Raw genomic sequence first — 26,204 nt, forward strand, 5'->3', positions numbered from 1 at the left:
TCAATTTGTTCCACAACGTACTCTACCGATACCTCACTCTGGCACAGTTGCTCAGATCTGTCACCGAAAAAGAATGGCTCAGATGTAGGAATCTCCCTCATATCTTCTGCAGTGAAGATTGGTACAAATAATTCATTTAGCTTCTCCACAACGGCCTTATCGTCCTTGAGTGCATCTTTAGCACCTCAATTGTCCAATGGCACACTGATTGTTTGGCAGGCTTCCTGCTTCTGATGTACTTTAAAAAATTTTTGTTGTCACTTTTTGAGTCTTTGGCTAGTTCCTCTTCAAATTCTTTTTTGGCCTGCCTAATTATATTTTCACACTTGACTTGCCAGAGTTTATGCTCCTTTCTATTTTCCTCAGTAGGATTTAACTTCCAATTTTTAAAGGGTGCCTTTTTGCCTTTACCTACTTTTCCTTAACCATGGTAGCACTTTTTTGGTCCTCTTACTATGTTTTTTAATTTGGGGTACACATTTAATTTGAGCCTCTCTTATGGTGAGTTTTAAAAGTTTCCATACAACTTGCAGGCATTTCACTTTTGTGACTGTACCTTTTAATTTCCGTTTATCTAGCTTCCTTATTTTGTGTAGCTCCTATTTCTGAAATTAAATGCTACTGTGGTGGAATTCTTGGTATTTTCCCACCCCCACAAGGATGTTAAATTTAATTATATTATGGTCACTATTATTTACAGGTTGAAATATGCTGTAAAGTAAACTGGAAGGACAAAAGTAAAAGTATTCTTTTTTCATATTTTGTATGTTTGCTGTAGCAGCCTTTACAATTTTGAATGTGACTTCGTACATGGAGAAAGCAATTTAAAGGCAATCTGCAAACAGAAGAAAACAGGGTCTGTTCCCTCTTTGGTTTGATGTACAAAAGACGACAGGTTTTTGTTTAAAAAGATATGTTTAGTTTAGTTTCTTCAGTTGGAAATTCAGGTCTTGTCTACCTTGGTTTCCCTGGAAGACACTATGGATGGGCAAAAAGCCAGTAGGCCTATGACATCTGATACATGGAAATAAAATTGGATTAATTGTCTGGAGAAGTACATTTTATTCAGACAGATAAAATTCTACTCCCCCCCGCATATTTTTTAATTTAAATGCTTACCAGCTGGAGAAAACCTATTTTAATAAAGGTTCAGCCCTTAACTGAATGAGCGAGAGATATCCTCATTCTGTACCTTACATGCAAAACAGGGAAACTATTCCTAATATTTCTTTGGGTAAAAACCAGCAAATTTTCTTCATAACAAAAGATTTCTGGCCTTCTTTGTACATCATAGAGAAGCAAATCCTCACATTTGCATGTCACCTTTAAAGTGCATTTATGGTAAAATAAGCAATTCTGAAACACCACCTTTGTGAGGTTTATTCTAAGGTACTTCCAAACAAGATTTTTTTCTTCTAACAAAAATCTTTTCACTTCATTTTGTCTTTGGAACAATTAAGCTATTCCTTCCATTACACATATCACTACTAATAACTATTTTGGAATCAAGTGTTAGCTGACAATTGTCTTTCCATATATGAGGCATAACACAGGACAGCTTGCTCTTCTGCAGTTTTATTAGTTCAGTAGGTTTGATTTTTTTTAACCTGTTCATCAGTAAGTGATGCCGATGACTCCAAAAGACACAGAAAGCAGGTATCTGAACAGAACTAACATACATTTTATAGATTCATTTATGAGCAAAATAAGACTTTAGGATTTATTTCCCCTCACTGAAGGAGGGCCTACACAGTTCCCATTAACACAAACTAGACTTCCATTGTATATGTGTGAATTTGAAGTCATGTACAGACAATATACACACACACATTCACAAACTCAAAGACATCTATGATGTACTGTGCAAGAGACACTTCTGTCATTTTAGATCGTAAGACTGAGTATCAAATGTAATGCTGTATGAAACAAATTATTTCCATTTAAAAATCACAAGCCCTGCAGGATTTTATAAACCCATCGCAGTACTGTCAAAATATCCTAGAGGCAAAAACATTTTCCACTGGCTCAGTGACTGCCTCAACTGTCAGGAGCATGATAGCAAATCTATAAAAACCTGCCCTTAGCATCATGTCTCTTACAAGCGATATTGAATTTTATATACCAGCAGTAATATTCTCCTCAGTGTGGCATCTGCTGTTAACTAAGGGAGGTTACTCCTGAGGCATTCTGTTATAAAAAAATTAAAAATTCTGCACACAATATTTTAAAATTCTGCAGATTTTATTTGTCAAATAAATGTGGAGGCTCCAGCATGGCATTGGGGAGCACATGCCACTGGCTGCACAAAAGTGGGAGATCACTGTACAGCTCCCTGCCCCGGGACACAGACTCAGCAGTGAGGCTGCACCCAATCCCGACAGCACAAGGACCGGCCTGCCCCAGAAACAACCCAGGGCCCTGCCCCTCCATGCCAGGTGCATCAGGTGTGGGCAGGCAGGCTCATCAAGGCAGGATCCAAGTGTGGAGGGGCTTAATGTGGGGGGATCCAGGTGTAGGTTTAGAGGGTTCTGTGTGGGGCAATCTGGGTGCAAACGGCTCAGTGGGGGAATCTGGTGCGGGAGGAGGGGGGGAAGTCTGGATGCACAGGGGCTTGTTGGAGGGTTCTGGGTGCAACGGTAATGGGACTCTGCAGGGGGTCCAAGTGAAGGTGGTTGGGGCTCAGTGGGAGGGATAGAGGGGTCTGGTGTGGGGGGGATAGAGCTCTGAACAGGGGTCTGAGTGTGGGGGTCTCAGTGGGGGGGGGGTGCCAATGCTGGGAGAGGGGGATGGGGATCCAGGTGCAGCTGGTTGGGGCTCGGTAGGGTGGGGATCTGGATGCGGGTGGTTCGTTGAGGTGGTCCCGGTGCAGGGGAGTGGGGCTCGTCGGGGGGGGGGGGTTCTGGGTATGGGGGGAGGGGGAGGCTTTGCAGGAGAGTCTGGAGCAAGAGGGGGTCTGGATGTATGGGGGTTGGGTGGAGGGGGGAGCAGCTTCCTGTACAGGGATCCCTCCCCCTGCAGATGAGGAGCGATGGGTGCAGGAAGTGTGTGGGAGTTTGCAGAGCTTCCTACAGCCAGCAGAGAAATCTGGGGGTGGGTCTGACACGGCCCCGGATGCCGGGCAGGGGAAAAGTCAGTCTCGTCCTCCCCAGCTCTGCCGGGACTAGCAGCTGAGCCCGGTGCAGGGTAAGAGCCACCAGCCAGGTCTTCCCCAGTCCCACCTGCTGCCACACAGTGATTTACCTCTCTGCCAGCTGCCCTGGTTACCCAAAACATACTGCTGGGGAGGGTCACATGATTGCTCTTGTGGCTTCCCTATGAGAGTCACTTTTCTGCGAGGAAGCAAAGAAATCTGCGGGGGACAAATTCTGTGCATGCGCAGTGGCACAGAATTCCCCCAGGAGTAGGAGGTACTGAAAAATATCAACAGTTAATTAAGATAAAATTCCTGAGTGCTCAGTGAACATCACACTGGCAAATTCATCATGTTATACTAATGCCCTATCATTCACTGAGAGGAGAGCCAAATTAGTTATTGGCTTAAACATGGTTGTTGCCAGCACGGTTTTAAACAGTTTTCTTGTGGACCAACGTGGCCATTGATCACTTAAAAGCAGTACTAGCTATGCTGTACGACAAACTACTTCAGGAAGTAATCTACAGCACAGTTCTAGAACATAGTTGGGGGGGAGGGGGAGGGAGGGAAGGGGAAATCTTATGAACCTGCTAGCAATAACTGTCTAGAAACACAGGTGACATGACTATTCTGTTTCCAGCTATTCTGCAGAAGTAAAGTTCATTTTTCTCACTTTGTCTCTTGTGATAAGGTTTTCATTTGTACATTCCTTCAGATGTTTTCAGAGGAAAGGGGCAATCGGAAAAAAGGAATAGGAACGCAAAGCTTTCAGACATTTGTATTAGTCAGTCCTCCATTAGAGGGGAGAACAGATGTATTGGCCAGTATTAGTATTTTGCATATAGTGCAATAAGAATAAAGTATTTTCTAAGATTTATTTCCCATATCAGTGCGCTAAACACTGTGTATCTGCTCTTATATGTCAGTCATCCAAAGTGGCACCTTTGCTCTATGCTTGGTAATCATGTATAGTATTCAAAAGCAAGACTGAAGACACTATAATTTGATCAGTTGGCTAACCATAAAAGTACCCTCTAAGAAGCAGGTGAGTGGATGGACAGAGGAAATGGCAATATATTATTATTATTATTATTCTCCAGTTGGAGAACAAGCTGCCTACCTGTAACTTATGCATTTCCGTGTTCTAGTAGACCTCCTTTCAAGCCGTTTTGATTTTGACTTTTTGGAATCTTTCTTCTTTTCTTCCTGACTTTCCAGTATTTCTGGCTCCTGTTGAAGTATGACAACAAGTGTTAATTATGCTGGAGCAGATATCAGATAGCTTTGTCTCCCCTCTTAAGATTCACAAAGACTGAGCTGGAATTGTTTATTTTCATGTCAAACAGATAAGTGGTGTGTGCAAAACATTTCAAGTTCCCAAGTGGCTGACTTATATACAGGTACCTAGTTCACAGGTACCCAGTTCTCTTTGTGGTACTACAGATAACAAAGGCAAGATTTACTAGCAACATAATCCTGTAAGTACCTGGATTGAGGATGTAGATTACAGTTACAGTAGTGACATTATGCTTCTAGTTGAGGTGACACTTTCAGGCCTTGTCCATGCTACAGCTGAACAAGATAGTTGCCAACAAGTGTTTGCAGCCATTGTAAACTGGGATTTTTTCCTGTGTGTACCATTATATTGATCACCTCCTCTAGACAGCTTACAGTTCTGGAGAAAAAGATCCATATTATGTCCCCACTCTTTGCATACCTTTTTGTGGTACAGTTTCAGTCCCACTCTGGACAGGGCTTTAATTCTATGCCATTATTTCCAGAGCCTTAGTTTTCAATAAAAATTGACCTTTGGGCTGAATGTTTTGTTCTTATCAAGAGGTGTAGTGATGGTTTGTTTTTTGGGGAGAAAGAGGCTTGTGGTGTTTTGTTTTTTTTAAGTTTGGTGAAATCCCATTGAGCCATTTCTCTGTTATCCAAGTGTGGAGGGAGAAAATTTGTTTTAGCACAATGAGTTACAGTGGATAAGTCTACCTGAAATTTATGGTTTGAACAAGTTTAAATGTAAAAGCTCATTTACTGGGCCTGGATTAAATCATCTGTTAGGAAGGCATAAGAAAAAATCACTTTGAAATGAGTTTATGAGGGAAAAAGCACAAGCTCTGAAGGAGCAAACCATTTTTCTCCCATTCGGGGAGTTGGCGGGGGGGGGGGGGGGGGGAAGAAGGTCAATAAACTTTTGCCACAACATTCTGGCTGAAATCTTGCAAGGCAATGCAAAGAATTATGATTCCTTCAGCAGCTGTAACTCTCAGTGTACACTTGTATTAAGACAAACAGTTAATACAATATCCAGTATCAGAAGATCCTGCCTATAGTAAGAGAGAAGTTATGGATGCTGTGGGCACCATAACTTTGAATTTTCTGACTTTTGTGACTATAAAAACCAAAATCAAAACACTGTTATTGTAGTCTTTTTGCAGAGAAAGTGAACTCCGGACAGCAACTGGTTTCTTTCAGGAAGTCCCAATATGTCAAATTACATTGGCACCAAAATGAAGAGCTGCTCATTTATTTAACAGTGTAGTTTTAAAAGAGGACAAGAAAATTTCTTTGGGGGTGCACAACTGACTTCCCCTATCAATTATCAGGAAAGTGATAGTCAGAATTGAAAAAGGTAAATAATGTCTTAATTGCCTGTGAAGTATTTTACTTAGCACTATTCATAAAGCTTTAAGCTTTTAAAATTTGAACAGATTTTCTTGATCCCAAAATAAAGCAACAGCAATTAATATCCTTGCCTAATTCTTACACTCTCACCAGCTAAAATGTGAGCCACTGAATTAATTCTCATCTACCTGTTAATTCATGTATTGCCTTGAAAGAGCATTTGCCACTCCTAACACTTCGGTGTTCCGTTCCCTGTGACCACATAGGGACTGTTGAGTAATGATGCAGAGTAGACAACATCTTTGCAAAGCCACTCTTTTGAGCAGTTCCAGAAATGATTTTTTCACCAAGCTAGATATACTAAAAGGACTCAAATTATTTTCATTATCAATACACAAAACAGCAAATTACAATATAGGGCAGTAAACGGTACTTAGGCCCTGATCCAGCAAAGAACTTAAGCATGTGCTTAAACACCATAGTAGTTTTATTTGGTAAAATTTTGAACCTAAACAATGTTGACAATTTCCTTTTAAAAATGATGCAAATCTTATGTTAGTATCTTTGTTAAGAAAAAAAAAAAAGACTGAAGTAAGTCACTTATTGCAGTAAGCACATTTAGGAAATGAAAGACCACCACAACACAGCTGAGTCAACTTACTTGTGGTGGGATGATGTTCTCAATACTGATACCCACATACACCAATCGCTCTTTCCTTGGGAGAGAAAGAAAATTAAAAATAGTTCACAAGAAGCCTGTTTGTAAAATGGTACAGATTTAAAACAATGATCTAATCAGTATCATTCAGAGCTGTTCATGCAGTCACGCAGAAGCAGCCCTATGAGTTGTCTCACTGCAAAACACAAGTTTCCAGACCTTGATTAAAGTTAGTAGGTATTATTTGTCTTGAAGGATCACAATTTCCTTTACATGTGAAACTGGTGACTTTACAAACAGTTCAGACAACTGCAAGTGTCTGAAGGGAACAGACACCGAGGAAGGAGAGGAATGGGTTACTGTGGTACGAGGGAGGGTAACTAGTAGTAACAGACCAAAATTAAGGAAAATTTAGAAAATAAAGAAACGGTTGAATATCTAGAAAAACAGAGCTGTTAGGCTGTGGAAGAGTCTCCCAAGGGAAGCCACATCTTTTGAGGAATTTAAATCTAGACTGGACAATATAATGTGCTAAGAAATATACTGTAGAGAGCAATTATATGCTGGCAAGGGATGGCCTAGATGTAACCTAATAGTCCTTCTTCATCTCCACACTACAATATTCCATGAAGCATTGGTAGAATAGAACCTCAAAGTTACGAACTGACTGGTCAACCACACACCACATTTGTAACTAGAAGCACGCAATCAGGCAGCAGCAGAGACCCAAAAAAAAAAAAAGGCAAATACAGTAGAGTACTGTGTTAAACATAAACTACTAAAAAAAAAAAAAAGAAAAGAAAAAAGATTTGACAAGATAAGAAAACGGTTTCTGTGCTTGTTTCATTTAAATTAAGATGGTTAAAAGCAGCATTTTTCTTCTGCATAGTAAAGGTTCAAAGCTGTATTAAGTCAATGTTCAGTTTTAAACTTTTGAAAGAACAATAACGTTTTGTTCAGAGTTACAAACATTAGCGTTACGAACAACCTCCATTCCTGAGGTGTTCATAACTGAGGTTCTACAGTACTGTTAAAACAGAAAGTAAGAATTAAGGCCAAAGTGCTAGACTTATGTATTTTTATGAGCTGAAACAGATCCTGGACGGCTGTTTTGTCAATCAGAACCAGTTTTTAAAGTTAGCACTAAGAAACTGCATGTATAAATCACATTTGCATGCATTGTCTATGGACCTAACTATTCACACACATGCAGAAATACCTGATATGCTTATTAACTTTATATTTGCATGTGTTAGTTAGGAACAGACCGATATATGTACACAGTTGCAAGCATCTATCTTCAAAAATATGTTTCCTAATGTTTGCATTTGTCTAGTAGCAGACCAAGATTTTCGAACATTCTGGTGACGGGGCATCTCCACAAAACTTCCTTCTCTTAGTACCCTTTCAATGAACAGATCGCAGAACGAGTACGTCCAACCTTTTTCTTAAGCAAAAGCAGCAAATACTGGTTTTAAAATAAAGCTGACAAAACAGTAAAGTGGATTCTGGATAGTTCTCCTATAGCTGTAGTAACGAGGCTGCATGCGGTCACAATTTTATATTACTGTAGGGTAACACCTGCACTGACATTTTTGGCTTTATTTGAAAGTACTTACTTTTCTATCCTAGTGCCAGTTCCCTAACCTTATAAATCAAAAAGAAACTCTCTCTCCCTCTGAGTGCTAGGAGACCTGGGTGGAGGGACAGAAAATTGCTTCATTTGTCTAGCAGATTTAAAGTAAGGGAAATGCATGAAAATAATCTGTTGATGCAAGAGAAGCTGCTGCTAAAGGGGAGAACACAGATGTAAAAGCTTTAATAATCATCACATTTTCTTCTGTACGGAGATTCATTGCCTCTTCCACTTATTTCCTATGAAGCAAAAATCAAGTACAACAAGGGAATGAACAGTAAAATTCAATCAGGTTTTACTAGAGAGGGTCTCAAGTTCTGCTCCTAATTCTGACAGTCAGGAACCCAACAGATTGTGTAGAAAATTAGGAGATAAAAAATAGCATTAAGGATGGAGCCTGCAATGTTGTAGCAAAGGTCTTATATTACACAGGCAGATGAAATAGCGTTTACCTTCCTCACCAAGGAGGAACAAATGAAGGCTCAACATTTAAACTAGCAGTTCTCAAATTGCCTGCCATGGAGATGCACTGACTTTCCTTATCTCTAACTGTTAAACTGCATTAAAAGAACCTACATACACATTATCTCGTACCATTATTTTTCAGTGGGGTAGCCATGTTAGTCTGTATCAGTTTTTAATTATTTTTCTGTGTAACTAACTGCAGCAGTTGCCACAGGGATATATGATATGATATTACGAATGAGAGGAGGCGATCCATGAGACCGGGCATGGGTGAAGAGGTGACCAGGAACTGGAAACTAGTCCCAGGAGACACTGTCAAAAGATATGGTACAACCTCCGACAAGGTTTGAGAACCCCTGACTTAAATGCAAAATAGCATCAACAAAATCTTCAGTGTCCTCTGCTTCCATCTGGTGGCAGAACATGGTTATAAACGTTAGTAGGTGTATAAATGAAAAACCTGAAATTCAGTATGCCTGGAGTAGAAGAAGAAAGATTCTGACCCAAGTCTACATTTTTGTCACAACTGTTATTGCCACCACGGAGTCAATGGTTTTCATTAAAAATAAGTCCCTCAAAATGGCAGGTTATGGCTAGGTGTATGGAAGTGTTGCTGAATAGCTAAACCAATTTCAATGAGAACCTTGAATGTTGCCAAATTAAACCCTGGGCTGCATGGGAAATAATCAAAACTAGGAGACTCAGCAATGTCACTGCAGTGACACAAAGGATCAGACCATTGTACTCTTAGTGAGAGTTTTAATTCCTTTAGGGGGGGTTCTTTTTCCACCAAAGGGAAAGACTAAAAAAACATGAAGAGTTAACATAGGTTTACAAAGTTGAGCTCTGGTATAGCAAATAGTGTCTTAATACTTGTCTATTCTTGTGCCCCAAATAACCTTTATTTTCCCATTTTAGCTAAGAATTGTACCTGTACTGTGATAAAAACCAGGCCCCTGGACTTTCTTCAACACCACTGTGTCATGATTCCTACCCTCTTCACCATGATTACCCTGTAACACACAATAGAGTGGCAGTGGACTCCTGCCAGATCAGAAAATTATGCCATCAAGTTTACTGTACTGCCTTTCCTACCAATAGAGTTCAGATGCTTCAAAAAGCAGCAAAAATCAAATGTAGAAGAGGAAGTTAGACTATTTTGGCTGGAGGATCAGACCGTGGAATGTTTGTTCTTATAGTAATTTTCACCATATAAAACAGATATAACATGTGAACAGCCTGCTGTTCTGTAAAAATTACAAAACCTACAATAATGCAACACTTAGCCAGCAAATTTAAAAAGCAAGATAGACTGACCGGCCATGAAGACGACAAATCTGATAGCATTAATAAATTGTGTGCTACTTGAACATTTAGGAATGCAAAAATGCTATACATGAGCTATGTGAAAGAGTTAACATTGCTAGGAGGAACCCTAACTTTTCTGTATTTCCCACCTTTTAAAGTTTTCAACTGTTAATGTTGCATTAATATAACTTTAATACAAAACCCATTTTATAAAAACAGACAAAACAAAAGCCATGGCTCTGACTTGTACCACATACAATATCGTAAATAAAAAGAGAATAAAAATTTCTTTACTGTGCATGTGTTAAAGTTGATTTTTAAAGGCACACAATGTTTTAAGAAATACTGCACCTCTCCCAACTATTGATTGCTACTCACAAACCTGTTTCAGATATCTGTACTGGGAACTGTGGGACTGCTATGCACAATGCACTGTTACTGCAACCGTTGGAAGAAATTCTGTTTGTGGACACACAGTGTTGATTTACACTAACCAGGATGATGGCTAGGATGTACACAGAGCTCCATCTCAAGTTACAACTTGAGAGCACTGTAACATGCAATTGTGTGATCCTGTAGTACAGATGAACTTTCAGACTAATCTAGGTGAAAATGGCAACAGGAGTCTGTAAGGCAATTACATTAGAAACTTCTGTAGCCAAGTCAGGTGATTCAGAACTTGCCTACACCAGGAAATTTACACATTGCTGACTGTATTAGCAAAGGGTGCAGATGAACCAGTGCTGAAAATTATTTAACTGCAATTGTAGGCAGGACCAAAACCATGTTCAGAAGCCATGACTGAACCTTAGTAAACGCCATCCCCTCATCTTTAACTACTGGACTTCTGTTTTATACTCTCTTGTATCTATCTCCAAATTTGCTGCCAGCAGTAAACTCCCTGATTAATAGGAAGTTCAATTAATCAAAAACAAAATGTATCAGCTCAAGGTCTCATTAACACACTTATCCAGGTCCATTTAACGCTTGATCAATTACTTCCACCTCTCTGCCTAGCAACTCACTGTGAGCTGTTTGTGAACACAACCAATTAGGTTTCAGTACCTTCGCTCTGCCCGCTCCTTCTTTTTCAAGACAACATCCAGATCTTGCAACTGTTCTTCTAACTTCTCACAGAGTAATTTCTGAGGGATAATACACAGTATCAGTTTCTTGCGTAAGCAAATACCTTCATTAATCAGTTTATTCAGACACTTAATGCACTGTTTTCACATTTGCCTTATTGATATCTGGAATAGGGATAAGTGTCTACATGTGGAATACTTAAAACTAAATTCCTAGTTTTCTTCACATTTCCCTGTATATAGCCTAAGATTATGTTAATTTAACCTCTGCCAGAGACTTTAGTGGTGTAGCAACACAATATTACTTCTGTTGGAATACCACCCGACAAGAACAGGGCATGTAGTGAAGGTTCAGTCTTCTAAATTTAAGGTACACTTTAGCATAAATTTTGCTAGAGAGATAAACTCTTCTGGTGAGAGGTGTCTATTATAGAAAGCAGTCTGCCCAGTGTACATATTAAAGATGAGTGTTTAGAATAAACATACTTCTAAATGATTCCCTTTTTAAAAATTTTAAAATCTGTATAGTTAGCAGAAAGGTAACTGGGAGGTAGTTTGTATTTTATTTTATTTATATACATACATACAGTGCGTTTTAGTCCTCTTTCCCACACTTCATTTATTATCTTTTTAGATTGTAAACTTTCATTATTTCATTGGAAAACACATAGCACTCAGTTTTCATCTATTGATTACTACTGTGGTGCTTTTTAAAAAAAATGTTTTGTATGATATAAGACCCTATATCCACATCTAATATCAAGATAATAATCAAGTCATCATGTAGGTGGCTATTATTCACCTGCTTTGTAGGGATTCTAACATTATGTCTTAGGTCAGCAACTGAGTTGATCTTTGTTACAAGTAAGTGGCCCCTACGAGAAGAACTTGCTTTGCTCTCTCAACATGAGACTTGCCTTTTCCCATTACACTTGTTACATGTGCAAAAGTTCTCCCCAAAAGTGTTATTGCAATCACTGTAGAACTTTTCCCCTTTGATCACATTTAAAACTTCTCTTTCGCAGATGTGATTTGTTCGCTTCCATCCATTCCTCCTCTCCCACCATATACTTTCCGTTGGATTTTTTTGTAATTTTAGGGTTTTTTTTTTTTTCTTATTATGTACTTACTAGGAATTAGTCAACATTGCCCTTAGCACCTTGGTGAGGAGGTGCTTTATATATAATCAGGTACAAGTGCACTTCTAACTTCATTTGTAAAGAAAAAAAATCTTACACACTCAACCCATTCATTATTTAAATTAAAAAAATACTTAAAACCACAGAAACAGGCAAATTTTGATGCACAATACAACTATACGTCATCACTGATCAGGATCTCCTCTTGCACAGCAGCAGCCCTGCCTTGTGACATGCAAGTGATATAGCTGTTTTGGAAGCAAAGATGGGGTATGAGATCCACAAGGCTGCCTCTATAATGTGCCTAATTCTTCCCCAATCACTGCAGTAGGAGAAGTACTAGTCACACTACAGCCCTTAAAACTCCAGGCACCTACCTGGAGAACTCACTATTTTTGCACCTTCTATTTCACATGAAGACCAGCCATATGTTTGCACTGAAATATTTTTATAGTAGCATCCAGCCTCATTAGAGGAAGCCCTGAAATTTGCCAGCCGCTAGGCAATGACAGCGCTTGTTCTCAGAAAAGACCGACTGGCATATCACAAACATGCTCCTGCTGGCTTGCTACAGGCAACTGGCTGCATGTTCCAACCAGGTTCTGAGCAAATAGGTCTGGGGAGGGAAGTGGGTTTCAACCAGAGATGCTGCTTCCTTGATTAGTGCCACACTTCCCACATTCGGTCTTTCTTACAGGAAAAATTAAGAGAATGAATATTTCCGATTCTACTGTTTCCTTGATGCAACCTTTGCAAAGGTAGGAAAGAACGGATTCTGTGAAGCAGTAGAATTGCCATCTACAATAATGAAGAAAAAAAAGAAAAAAGCATGAGGAAAAGGTTATCTCCACTCAGAGCTCGGTTAATAACAGAGCCGGGGGATGGTTGAGGCAATGCATCCCAAATGAGGGGTTATTTTTTAATGGAGAAAGATGGATACTAGAAACAGTTTGTTAATCAAACAATGATCCTCCACAACATCTAGCAGAGACGAAAACTAGTCAACTAGAAAGCATACATGTTGGCAAGGTGGGCAGAACCACTCTCCATCTGGGATTATCATCAATGGGGGTCGAAGGCAGGCTGTGTGGTATCCACTGTCACAAGAGTCACACAACAGAATCTGTGGAAACAAAGTAACAGATTAGCATCACTTTGCACCTCTTGGCAGGTAACAAGTTCTAAAGCTATTTCCTAGGCAGTGTTGAAACATCTGCATAAATACTCTGATCTGTACAAACTTCAGAACCTCCAAAATCACTTATTTGTAGGGCTTTATGGAAAGATGAAACATGTCTTTTCATGGAACAGTTGGTGTACCAGGATGTTCAGACTTAACTCTGGATTGTTTATCATGTGTACAGACACAAACAAACCCTATCTGGATTGCCTAGAATCATAGGTGAACACACAATGTTAAAATGCATACTGATTTATCAGGATAAACCCTAGATGCCTCTTTTCCATCAAACAGGAGATGGCAAAGTTGATGTGAATTGCGTGCTCATCCACTGGAGTTTACAAATCATTCAAGGAGCTACTAAAGTGGGCTCAACCATGCTGGCATGTCTGTCACATAACTAAAAGAACGCTTACTTTGTGGATTAATGGCAGGAGTGAGCATTTTGATTTGCCAGATAAATATAAATGTTAAAGTTGAGTGGCAAGTGTTGTTAAATCAGAACTGTAGAAATTAGAGATAGAAGACTATTCTCTATAGCGTTTTATCTAGTCCTTTGTTCAATTTAGTGGTAAGCATCTCAAGCAATGGGGTTTTCAACACTTCACTGAGCAGATAATGCCACTTCTAAAGAAACTCGAGGTCAGGAAGTCTTTCCTGATATTCAGGCTATACTTTTCTTATAAATTCTATTCCATTTAAAATATTGTAATATTCAGCATCTTATAATATTGAAAAAATATAAAGGAAAACTCCAGTGATAAGTTATGATCCTTAAATAGTTAATTTACTGTATATGAACATATACTTATTCAAAATGGATCTCTAGAACAGTTTTTAGGAAACACTTGTCACATTACCTTCACAAATGAGAATGGCCTCAGATGAAGCTGCAAATGATGATACTTCTCAGCAAGCATTCTAGACAGATGATGGAGATTGAGACTAGGATTGCTGCTTCCACATGGAAGAGCAAGGACTTTCAAAGCTGAACATAGCAGTGGGTTTTCTGAAATCTTACCCCTTACATTTCCTTTCCTATCCACACAAATGGGTTCTCGGTTTCTCTTAAGTCCTACCCTGCATTCTCAGATACCCCATATTGTAGCTTCCTATTTAATTCATTCTTTGTTATATGTAAGACCTAGCTTTTTGGTGAATTATTCAAGTAATCATCAGAGGATCGTATATTACACTGGAGTTTTCTTTTACTGTTCACGCACAGTAAACCCCATGTCATTCGAGTTAAAGAAAAAGTAATGACCTCTAAAAGACACACAGATTGTTGCCCATGGCTTATTTAGGGGGAAAAAAGTAATCAACCCTTATTATTCCAAAGGACATATCCAGAATATAAAACCCAATGTTTCATCACCAAACTGCCTGGAGTTTTAAATTCAGGATAAGTCATAACTGTCTTATTTAAAATTTCACATAAAAGATGTTTTTAATGTTTACATTCTGGGTCTGGTCCTTTATGGGCCTGGACTTTATTACACATTAAATGGCACCAAGCTGGATGATTTCCGAGCACTTGTTTTTTATACTGGGCTGCAAGTAGTTTTCAAACTACTTGATTGTGCACTTACTTCATAAATATCCAAACCGATTTTTAAAAACAAAGCAAGAGTGAACCAGGTGAGAAGCCTGATAGTTTCTTTTTATTCAGTTTATCGTGGAGAAAGAAAGTGTTCTAACTTCAGTCTGCAATTAAAGTGAATATTACATGCCAAAAAGCTACATTCGAGGAAAATTAAGGCTGTGAAGGCAAGCACTCAAAAGTTAGGAAATGCCAGAATTAGGGGTTGCTTACCAAACTTTAATTTGCTACTCTTGTATTTATGATAAAGTCTTTAATTACATATTTATTTATCACAGGATCCCTGCCTCATTTCTTGCAGAAGTTGGAAGGTGTGTAGCAAATGAGGAAGGGGACTACAGGAAGAGAAAGGATGATTTCATGGTTAAGGCTCTGAAGTCTGTTGTAAAAAATTGGTTTCTATCCCTGCCTCTGCCATAGAGTTCCTTTGTGATGCTCTGCAAGCCACTTCAACCCAACTTTTAACAGGCGGCCACTAACTGTGTGCTTCTCATCCTCTGCATGCCTAATTTGAGATCCTGGGTTCTGATTTGCAGATGTGCCAAGTACTCACAAAAAGAAAAGGAGTACTTGTGGCACCTTAGAGACTAACCAATTTATTTGAGCATAAGCTTTCGTGAGCTACAGCTCACTTCATCGGATGCATACTGTGGAAAATACAGAAGATGTTTGTTTTTATACACACAAATCATGAAAAAAATGGGTGTTTATCACTACAAAAGGTTTTCTCTCCCCCCACCCCACTCTCCTGCTGGTAATAGCTTATGTAAAGTGATCACTCTCCTTACAATGTGTATGATAATCAAGGTGGGCCATTTCCAGCACAAATCCAGGTTTTCTCCCCCCCGCCCCCAAACAAACCCACTCTCCTTATGCTCAAATAAATTGGTTAGTCTCTAAGGTGCCACAAGTACTCCTTTTCTTTTTGCGAATACAGACTAACACGGCTGTTACTCTGAAACAAATACTCACAGACACAATTGAAGTCAATGGGAGCTGTGCTTTAAACACAAAGCACCATATAATGCTACATACTCTGAAAAATCAGGTGCTTGGAAGTCTGAAATTGGAAACCCAAAATTAGTGGACACTTTCAACCTCAAATTGTCCGTGCCTTAGCTCCCCATCTATAAAATGGTGATGATAATAGCCCCTTTCCTAACAAGGTGTTCTGAAAATAAATTAACATTTGTGAAACACACAGATATAATGTAGTCTGAGTGCCATAGAAAGTCCATGAAGAAATTAATAATTCTGTTTCCTGAGCAGGGTTTGAATAGGGTGCAGTAAATAAGGTCTATGGCTACATATTAAAGAATGGAGGATAAAACAAATTATTGAATAGCTGCTCATTAATTGAGCACCATCCATCCTGTACACTGAATGAGGCAAGGGGCCTGCGGAAAAATAATATGTGATCATGTAATTAAGACTCTCCCATAATGCATATATACAAAGGGGCTCATTTAAGTTTGCATGGGAACCTTAATTTTGCCTTTTCCTAACTTCTGAGTGGCTTGATTTTGCAACTTTAATGTTCGTTTAGAATAGTGTGTGTGTGTGTGTGTGTGTGTGTGTAATTTATTCATTTATATTACAGTAACAGGGTTCAAAAAAGAACTAGATAAATTCATGGTGGATAGGTCCATCAATGGTTACTAGCCAGGATGGGCAGGGATGGTATCCCTAGCCTCTGTTTGCCAGAAGCTGGGAATGGGCGACAGGGAATGGATCACTTGATGATTACCTGTTCTGTTCATTCCCTCTGGGGCACCTGGCATTAGCCACTGTCGGAAGGCAGGATGCTGGGCTAGATGGACCTTTGGTCTGACCCACTATGGCCATTCTTATGTTATATTCTAGTAACCTAGAGGCCTCAATCAGGTCAGATCTTCATGGTGCTATGTACAAACATAACAGAGTATACACTATAAAAGGTAAGACATCCTAGGGGGTGAAACAAACTTGCACTTTTCCCTCTTGGTTCCAAGTAAATGGTCCCAATTCTCTGCCTGTGATGTCAAAGGGATCAAGAACATCACACAGCTTACCCAGTAAAGGAGGCCAGAGAATGATCTACTCCTGGGGGAATTCCGCGTCACTGCGCATGCACAGAATTCAGGTCTCATGCAGGTTTTTTTTTTTCTCTGCAGAAAATACTTTCTTCCAGAAAGGTGCTGCAGTTATGCCTTTTGCCACCAGAGGCTGCTATGGCACCAGAACAGAGGGCAGATGGCTCACCAACTGTAGCAGTCAGCAGCTGATAGGGTGGAAGAGAGGCTGCATTCCCCACAGTGCCATGCCCTGCCCACGGGGCCAGGAGAGGAGGCACGGGATATGGGGGGGACAGACAGAGTGGGGCACATGGTGCTCCTGGGATGGTGTCAGAATGGGTTCAGAAGGGCTAGTGGCTGGGGACAGACTAGGGCAAGGGCTGAATGGAAGTAGGGATGCAAGGCCAGATGGGGGTACAGGGACACATGGGGATGGCGAGGAGGTGTGGCTGAGTGGGGGTGCAGGGACACACGGGGACAGAGATGACCCATACCTGCTGATAGTGGGGGAGGGGAGGCACAACCCCAGAACAGCTCAAGTCACTCGCTCCCTAGGTAGCCCCCCCTCCAGGAAAGCAGGACCCCTCCATCCCAGAAAGCAGCAGCCCCTCCCCACAGATTCCATCTGTTCCTCCTGCTTCTGCCTCTCCCTGTCTGGCACAGCTTGCCAGCTCAGCTGCTCCACAGGGAGGGGGCTGGCCACACCATGTGGTTGAGCAATCCCTGGGGGGGGCGGGAGGGGAGAGGAGATATGCATGTCCCCCCCGCCATGCATCACCTCTGCATGGGGACAGGGACAGTTGTGTCTGACTGAATGAGAGAGACTAGGGGATCAGCTAGGGTCTGCATGGGGAAGGCTCCCCAACTCTATAACATTCCCCCTCTTCCCCACAACAACCCTCCAGGTTCACCCCCAGGCTCCTTCCCAGCAATTACTTCCCTCTCCTTCAGCTCCTCCATTCCCCCTGACTCCCCCAAGCCTTTGCACTACTTCTGTGGGGTGCGGGAAATATGTTTCTGTATTGTAGTTTAAATGAATTATTACTCAAAGTTCTGTATTAATATGACTACTAAGGAATCTATTTGTCAAAAAACATTTCCTGAATCTTTTTTGTCATCTGTATTGTTACAGACACACTTGTTGACAGGTATTTTGAAATAAATTACCAAAATAATTGAAACTGGCATGATTATATTGTGTTATTTTGACAAAAAACATATGCAGGATTTTAAAATACTGTATGCAGAATTTTTAGTTTTTTGGCGCAGAATTGCTCCAAGAATAATGATGACTCATATAACCTCCCTTTTCCCAGCTTGAGACTCAGAACTGGTAGGAGGAAAGGAGAGAGAGAAAATGTTGGGGAAGGCTGAAGAGATCAAGCTGGATTCTGAACCCTGCCTCCTCCTCCTACTCAGGCCACCATTATGTTAGTCAGCAAGATCCAGACTGGAAAGCAGACAGGACAAGTGATGTAAGTGGGGCCATGCTGGAAGCAGATTTCATCTTAGCTTCAAGCCATCAAGGCATACCCACAGCATTAAAAGCCTGTTTGTATTAAGATGAATAGTGGACATATTGCAGCCTCATCTATGTCCCCTTACTGTTAATACCTATTAAACCTGCCATATCACTTTTCCCAGGGAGGGATTGTTTATTGTAAAATACTATTACACATCTCTCAGAAGAAAGCTCTCTCATGGCAGAAATAACTATGTTTTACACATTACTAGTCTAAAAAACCATCACTTTCAGGGTGATTAATGGAAGTTTTTTCCCCCATCACACTATTTTGTAGATCAAGAACATACTAGCTCAGGGTGATTGGGAAGGCCACACTTCTTGCATGGTTCATCATCATCAGCAGGTGCAGGTTCTTCTTCTTCCTCTTCCCCCTCAGATTCCTCCTCAGAGTTTTCTTCGGTCTCAGACTCCTCGCTTTCTTCATTACTTGAATATCTCCACCTGCCACGTGTTCGAGTACCTGTCCACCGCACTTTGTTTCTCTGTGTGGCCTAGTGTTCCAAAGATAAAACACAGCAAAAGGCTCTTACATTGCCTCGTCATTTACACTGGGGGTTTTCTAAGTTAAAAAGACTATCGCTTTTAAGTTTGAGTAAATGTTCTCTAAAATGAACGGATTCATTTCAATCAGAATAGCTAGAGGAAAACATAGCATGATACAGCAGCTTCAATCAGTAGATCTTTCATTGAGTCCAAAAATCCTTACAGAACTCATTAAAACTAAAGGAAAAAAAGAAATTAAAGGGTATAGGCAAAGAAAATGCTTCAGATGAGGTTTAAAAGATGTGAGGACAAAGCCTTAGAATGTGACTCCACCCCTTTGTTGAGCTATCAAAATCTAAAATTTCTACTCTGACAAGGTAATTTTGCATAGTGAACATGAGAATTTTAACATGTAAACTTTTCCCCTCCAGAGTACAATAAAACCTTATTTTGAAGCTGCCTTTCCTCAATCCAAAGAGAATATATTTCTAACATTGCTTCCTTTTTGAAAAACAAATTACAGAATGTGACTTATTTTACTTTTAGAATCATCATATTGTAAGAGATAAATTGCTGTCATCAATACGTGTGGTCTCTGCCTGTGGGGTTGGAGGAGGAAGATGTTTGAGAGGATTGTGTGCATGTGTGTGTTTTATACAAAGAGACCAGGCCCAAAAGTCTCTATTATATTAATTTTTGTATCTCACTACACATATTTAGATCACTAAGTCTTTCAAAAGCTATGTCCATTTAAGACCATACTCGTATCAATTTTAACATAGTTACTTGTAGCACCTATTACCAGAACTGAAAGATGAAAAAAATCTCAGTACTTTTGCAGTTTATGTAAGGCATTTGACAGCATTTACTATATAATAGTTTCACTTTGTCCCCTATAAGGTCAATTTCTCATTTTGTTTGTGAAGGTTATTCACACCGCAACAGAAGAGAGAAAACTTTTTTTAAACCGAGGAAAAGGTGTTTGTAGAACTACAAAAGCTAGTACGGAGATTCAGAACAGGAATAGCACCTGAAAAAAAACTAGTTATTCATTTTTGAAATTAACCAGATTTCAAGCTGACACTGTTCTTTTAACAAGGGCACTTTTTAAAAGAAAAATATTGCCTCTATCTTCCTGTTTTTTAAATTTATTTTAATTAGCTTTTCAGGAAGACATACAGGTCAAACAAAGAGAACACAAAGTCACAGCAGGGCTAATAGCAGGATGTACGTGTCTTCTACCTGCAAGCTCACTATGATTTCTACTCTATAAGCTTTAAAACTGTGCCTGAAAGACAAACTTCTCATGCAAAACACACTTTCTGAACCCAAAATAAAACCTACATAAGAGATTCCCTCATAATCCCTCTAAAAGTGGTTCAGCTACTCTCAAGAACAAAACTCCTGTTAAATTCTATATAGCATTACTACTTTACACTAACATTTTCCCTGTTCCCATCTATCCACCATCATCATCAAACTGACGAAGCATCAACATATACATCACACAGTCAATCTTAGCACTCTCCTGGGGGCTGTTTTCAGATCAGTCACTGCCTTAACCAAGTTACTGGACTAGTAACATGCATAAATTGACCATAATCGCATGCTTCTCAACATTCCTCCACAAATGTGTTTTCCTTAGATCGAAAACCACCATCTCCTCCTTAGATCGAAAACCACTATCTCCTCCTGTTACCTTGCTCACTTTAGAATTGGACTCCTTCTCTTGTTTTTTCACTTCCTCTCTTCGGTCTTGCTTTTGCAGCACTGCCAGTTTCTCCTCTTCCTCTTCACCTCGTTTTTTGTCAGGTTTCTGATCTCGAGTCTCCACCACTTTTGGAGTAGGTTTAGATATTCTTGGAGACCTCCTTAAAGTGCGACCAACACTGACTTCCTCCTCTTCCTTCTGCTCAGTGTCCTGAGTCTTCGGAGGTGGATCAGGCTTTTTCTTTCTACTGGAGATCCTGATGGTTAACTTGATCCCTTCCTTCTGCCTCTCGGAGGTTATTTCCTTGTTATCTGTTACACAGATGTTCTCTTCAGAAACCAGTTTATATTTAAATTTGCTTTTTTGTACTGCAGATTCCATTTTAGTCTCTGAAGACTCCTCTACACTAGAGGTTTGGGCATTATCTTGTTTATCTGGTTCTGTCTGGGCAGCTTCAAATTCCTCCTTCTGTTTTTTTAAGTCTGATCCTTCCTGTACTTTGCTTTCATCAGCAAGTATGTTTTTGGAATCTGAGCCCTCTTTTTCTGAAGCAGATTTCTCAGAAGGAACAGGAGGAATAGATGATGGAGGTGTTTCAGCTGCTTTTGGAGAGTCAGATTTCTTCTCCAGTTCATTTTTACTTTTCAAATATTCTTCATCTGTTAGATCAAGCTTGGGTGGCTCCTTAGGAGTGGATGTCTTCATGGACTTTTCCAGCTTTTCTAAACATTCTTTGAGTGGTGGTCGTCTGTCCTTCCTAGTTTTCAAAGCTAATTTCTCTTCAGGTTTCTTGGGGCAGTATCCTGTTTTCCAGGAGTCCTCCATTGCCATCTCAGAAGTCATACTGTCGAGGGACTCTTTTTCCATAGGACTAGATTCCTCCTTTAAAGGCACTTTCTGATTAGAAACCTCAGAGACCATAGCAGCTACCTCTTTGGCTGTAGGCACATTTTTCTCATCTTCACATGTTCTCACAATTTTGCTAACAGAGTTTAAAGAGTCTGATATTTTCCCCCCACTTATGCAATTTTTCTCCTTCGATGAGCTGCTGCTGTCTTCCTTTGTGCTAATGGAATGTTCTGACTTATTATTTTGGGTGACTTTTTCACCACTAACCTCTCCATTTACTAGCAATTTCCCATCAGGACATAAAGCAGTGATTGTAGGGACTCGTCTAAAACCCTCCTCCTCTGGTTTTCCTTCCTCTTTCAAGACATCCTTTGTTGGAGTAACACATTTACACAAGGACCCCTTTACTGGACTGTCATAGTCATCTGTCAGCTTGATCTCTCGCTTTTTCAGTGGTATCTTTGCCTGCTGGTCATTTTTAAGTTTCTCACTTTCTTCTGCAGATTTCTCCACAACTTCTTGAGGGGTTTTGACATTGACAGAAAACTCTAATCTCTCAGGCTCATGAACTGTTATTTTATCTGTGCTGCTTTTTACTTCTTTTAAATCTTTTGGTTCTACTTTATTTTCCTTCACTTCTGCTTTAACAGGCTTGACATTTTCTTTAAAAGAATCACTTTCTTCTTTGGTAATCTGCTTTTCCTCATTGTTTTCTGAAGGCTTCTCTAGCTTTACTATGACTGGCAGTTTTATAATTTCCTTTTCTTCCACTTTCTCCTTTTTCATCATGTTTTCATCTGCTGGGACTGTAGGTGGAGGAAGGCTTTCCAATTCCTTTGACTGTACCTCCACTGTCTCCTTTTCTTCTTTTATTTTTAATTCATTTCCTGTTAAAATAGAAACAAAACAACATAACCAGATGAATTCTAGGATAAAAAATAAAGCTAAAAGATGCATCCTACAACAATCAAAATGAGTCCTCTCTAATGAAATTAAGGGTTTGGTCTAACACTGGCATTTGCCACCTGATTGACAAATATTAGCTAAAGAATAGGACAGAACGGCAGTTCAGTTTAACTAAAAACCAGAGATAATTCTAAACTTGACAGAAAATATCAGCAGAGCCCCAGATCTATCTTTTCTATGCTGACCTTTTAGCTCCCTAATCAATTTTAGTACAGTTTTTCTAAAAGTATGTGTACATAAAATCTAAGAACGAGGTCTGCAAACACTAGTTTTTAAAAGAAGTCTGACTTGACAGTTTGAATTATTTCACTACAACAAAATATTTTACAGAATTCCTTATACTAGAATTTCAAGTGATGTGTCCACATCCAAACCACACTCTTGTTTATACACACTGATATTTTCAGAAGGGTTTACTTATTATTTTTTTCTGTTTCAGAGGGAAGAGGAGAAGCTGCAATACTATGTCCTGAACCAAAATTCACCCAGATTTGTTGCACTCTAGTGGGGCCACGGTTCATGACTGGGTCTCCTAGGTGCTACCACAATACAAATAATAAATAACATTCTGCATTCATTTCACACGCAAAAGTCCTGTTGACTTCAACGGGACCAACACATACAAAATAAGTGCAGAGTACAAGTACGTCAGAGAAAACTGCAGGGAGCAGATCTACCCAGAGTTAGATGGTATGGTCTTTGCACAGAAGTTGAGGTATATCACATACCTACTGGAAATTGTAAGTCAACAAAAAATGAGATGTAATAGCACTGCATATTCTTCATTGTGATCTTCCCACACTTGAAAGGCTCTTCCTATTCCAAAAGGCAATAAATCCCAGCACCAAGTTATTCCTTTCCCCCTGCACTAATGTAAGCCCTTTCCCAGATGAAAGCTGGTTTAGTTCTAAATGAAGAGGGGGCATCCAAGAGCTAGCTTAACTCACATTCAAACAGGAAACTGTATGGAAGGATAAAATAAAATGGTGAGGAGAAACTCATGGGACGTTGAAAGAAAAAACAAAAACAAAACCAAGTTAGTTCATTTCAGAAGTCAGAGAGAAGTCAACTCCCCACAAATGCAAAACCAGGGACAATATTTCAAAGGGTCCAGTCCCATATTTTCCTCCTTCCTTAGGTGATTTACACTCTGCTTTCCCCTGTAACTTCTTAATGCTGCAAGTGGCTTTCTTGAAGGCAGTGCTTACCCGAGATAAGAGTAGGATGCATTTTCTGTGTCTACTCTTTTTCCGCTTCCTCTTCCCTTGTCTCTGACCTTGTTCTTTCACAACCCTTTTCCCTTAGCTATGACTCTCCCTCAGCTATGCCTCTCCCTCAAGTTTCTAGCATTAGAGGGCAGCAGCCATTCTAATTCTTGTCTATGCTAGACAAATTCTCCATTCTCAGAACCAATTTAGTTTCCCTACATCAAAGCATTCACATCCACTCACAAAGAGGATGTTAGCTGTTTACAAGTTCTCAAAATATCATTTGAGTTGAGTAGACGTTCAGCAGATTTAAGAACTGGTTCAGTTTAAACTGTTTTAGTATGGAATAATTTAGTGCCGGTGTAGATGTGGACAAACAGTACATTCGGGGGTAGGGTGTTATTTCAAGATCTCCCAGAACGTACTGTTTCTGAAAGCAGTGCTTGGATTGTGCGATAGGTATCAGAGGGCAGTGCAATTGGAACGGTTTTAAGTGCTGAACTGTTTGTACTTAAACCAGCTACAAGTAATTCCATTGTCTGGTATAGACACAACCCCATTGTCTAGCACTAGAAATTCTACAAGCAATACATATCAGATGCTAGCCTAACATGAGTAGTGACATTAGCTAACTTTGATGGATTGGTGTACCATGCGGTCTTGGTGCTTGTCTATACTGGAGAACTGTTTTAAAAGGTTTTAAAACTGGTTCAGCTAAATAGCCCTGAGTTTAGGTAGCTTAAACTGGTCTGACCAGTTTTTACTGAACCAATGCTTGAAATTAACTCTGTAGTATCAATGATTGGGGAGATTGTATCATCTCTTATTTGTAATGTAATTGCAACTTTAGCCATTGTAAAATATCTTAGTTATATTAAACTTATAACAACCAATACAGATCACATTCTGTATTAATTATTGATATTAGCAATGATACAATTGTACAATAAGATTTCTTAACTTTTTCTACAGCACCTCACAATATAGTATCATTGTATTAATTGCTTCTTCCCTTTACCAGTTCTTTGGAAGAACATGCATAGAATGTCAATGAAATAGCAATACTTCCCCTTGTAGGCCAGAACTCTAGGCCAAATTCTGCCCATAGTTACACCTATAACACCCACTATCTTTAATACTATTGGCATGGGTGTAACTGAGGGCACAATGTGAGCCTGAAAGCCTGTCCCCGTTGTGGAAATTTCCCAAAAAAATGCAAACCAATTTTAATATCAGATTCCCCAGGGGAGACAGGCCTTTAATTGCTTTGAACCTGAAAAATTAGGTCTTTTACTACAAGGAGAAGCATTTAACATTAACTGATTCCTAATAAAAAACCAACACATCAAATAAGTTAGGCAACATATCAGAAATATGCAGTGACAAAGCAGTAAGGAATGAAGTAATGTTTCTTCACTGGTGAGAAAAATAAAATGTGCACAGTTAAGGGCTTGTTATCAGACAAAACTCATCACAGGTCTTCACTGGGATTAAGCTACTTGACAGTACTGTACCTAAATCCAACAATTTAAACTATCTTGAGCGGATGTGTTGCTCTTGATTTTAAAGAATAGATTACTAAAGTGAAGAAAAATCCATATTTTGTGATACAAAGCTAAAGACAATGTCAACACAACTATGGGTGTGGTGTTTGACATCAATTATGCCACTCCACAAATTTGGGGGGTGGAAGGAGTTTCATATCCATTAGAAACGTGAAGCTGGGTTGAAACCTAATGCATGACAAATGAAAGAAAGATAATGGATAGAAAAGCAAATGTCAGGTGTCAATGGTGTTACACAAAATACCACAAAAACAAAGTTAAGATTTTTTAAAATAATGGAAAGTTGTAGATGTAATTTGTTGGGTGTTTTTTTTTGTTTTTTTTAAAAGTAAACTAAGTACACACCCAAATTATTTTGAATTTTAAGATGTGTGAAAAGGTTTAAAATGTATCCTAGATACATGGATCAGAGATTTTTAGCTCAGAGAATAATAATAAAAAACCCAGGCCTATTCTAATGGTAAAAAGAGGGTAGAAAACCTGGTGGAGATATTTCTTCCTCCTTTTTGCTATCTTCATCTTCTATGCTAGGGCTTTCACGTGATGAGCTGTCCTGCTGGTTGTTCTTTTTCAACAGTGCAGGATCGATTTGTGCTTTCAAAAGTTCAAGCGTCTCAGCTAGCTCATTTCGGTTTCTGGATGACAAAGGAAAGAAATAAGTTATCTGATAAAGCTCTTTACTGGCTCTTCCCAAAGCCATCCATCTAAAACAAAACACACCACCTGCTTAAATGAATGCTGCATTACAAACTACAAGACCAGCGGATCGGCTTTGTCCAATCAGAATAGCCATCATTTTGTGATTAAACGACTTGCCATTTTATCTATAGTAAAACTAAAACTACCTTGCTGACCCTTCCAGACATCCTGCTTTGGATCTGAGCTTATATTGTTTATTAGTTTTGTAATTATTAACCTATCATCATCAATGCCCATTTTTTCTGTTTTCCATCAGCAATTATCAGATTCCCTCACTGAAAGGCCTTGTAGTGCAGCACTCATGAAACAGAA

The 26,204-nt window shown here is 39.5% G+C and overlaps 1 protein-coding gene across 2 annotated transcripts in view; it reads right to left on the reverse strand.

Annotated features, from left to right (window-relative positions):
• RSF1 (remodeling and spacing factor 1) overlaps nucleotides 1-26,204 on the reverse strand; it is a 99,549-nt gene that overhangs the window by 23,174 nt on the left and 50,171 nt on the right. The window contains exons 5-11 of one of the 2 annotated variants that reach the window (XM_074955500.1): nucleotides 25,674-25,828; nucleotides 20,603-22,341; nucleotides 18,699-18,902; nucleotides 13,071-13,175; nucleotides 10,894-10,973; nucleotides 6,423-6,477; nucleotides 4,254-4,363 (exon numbers count right to left, since the gene is read on the reverse strand). In XM_074955500.1, the coding sequence (XP_074811601.1) occupies nucleotides 4,254-4,363; nucleotides 6,423-6,477; nucleotides 10,894-10,973; nucleotides 13,071-13,175; nucleotides 18,699-18,902; nucleotides 20,603-22,341; nucleotides 25,674-25,828 (2,448 nt within the window). Of the gene's footprint in view, nucleotides 1-4,253; nucleotides 4,364-6,422; nucleotides 6,478-10,893; nucleotides 10,974-13,070; nucleotides 13,176-18,698; nucleotides 18,903-20,593; nucleotides 22,342-25,673; nucleotides 25,829-26,204 lie in introns of both variants that reach the window. The other variant, XM_074955490.1, reaches the window with a different exon arrangement.

The sequence above is a fragment of the Natator depressus genome, chromosome 1, assembly GCF_965152275.1.
Source record: "Natator depressus isolate rNatDep1 chromosome 1, rNatDep2.hap1, whole genome shotgun sequence".
NCBI classification, from domain to species: domain Eukaryota; kingdom Metazoa; phylum Chordata; order Testudines; family Cheloniidae; genus Natator; species Natator depressus.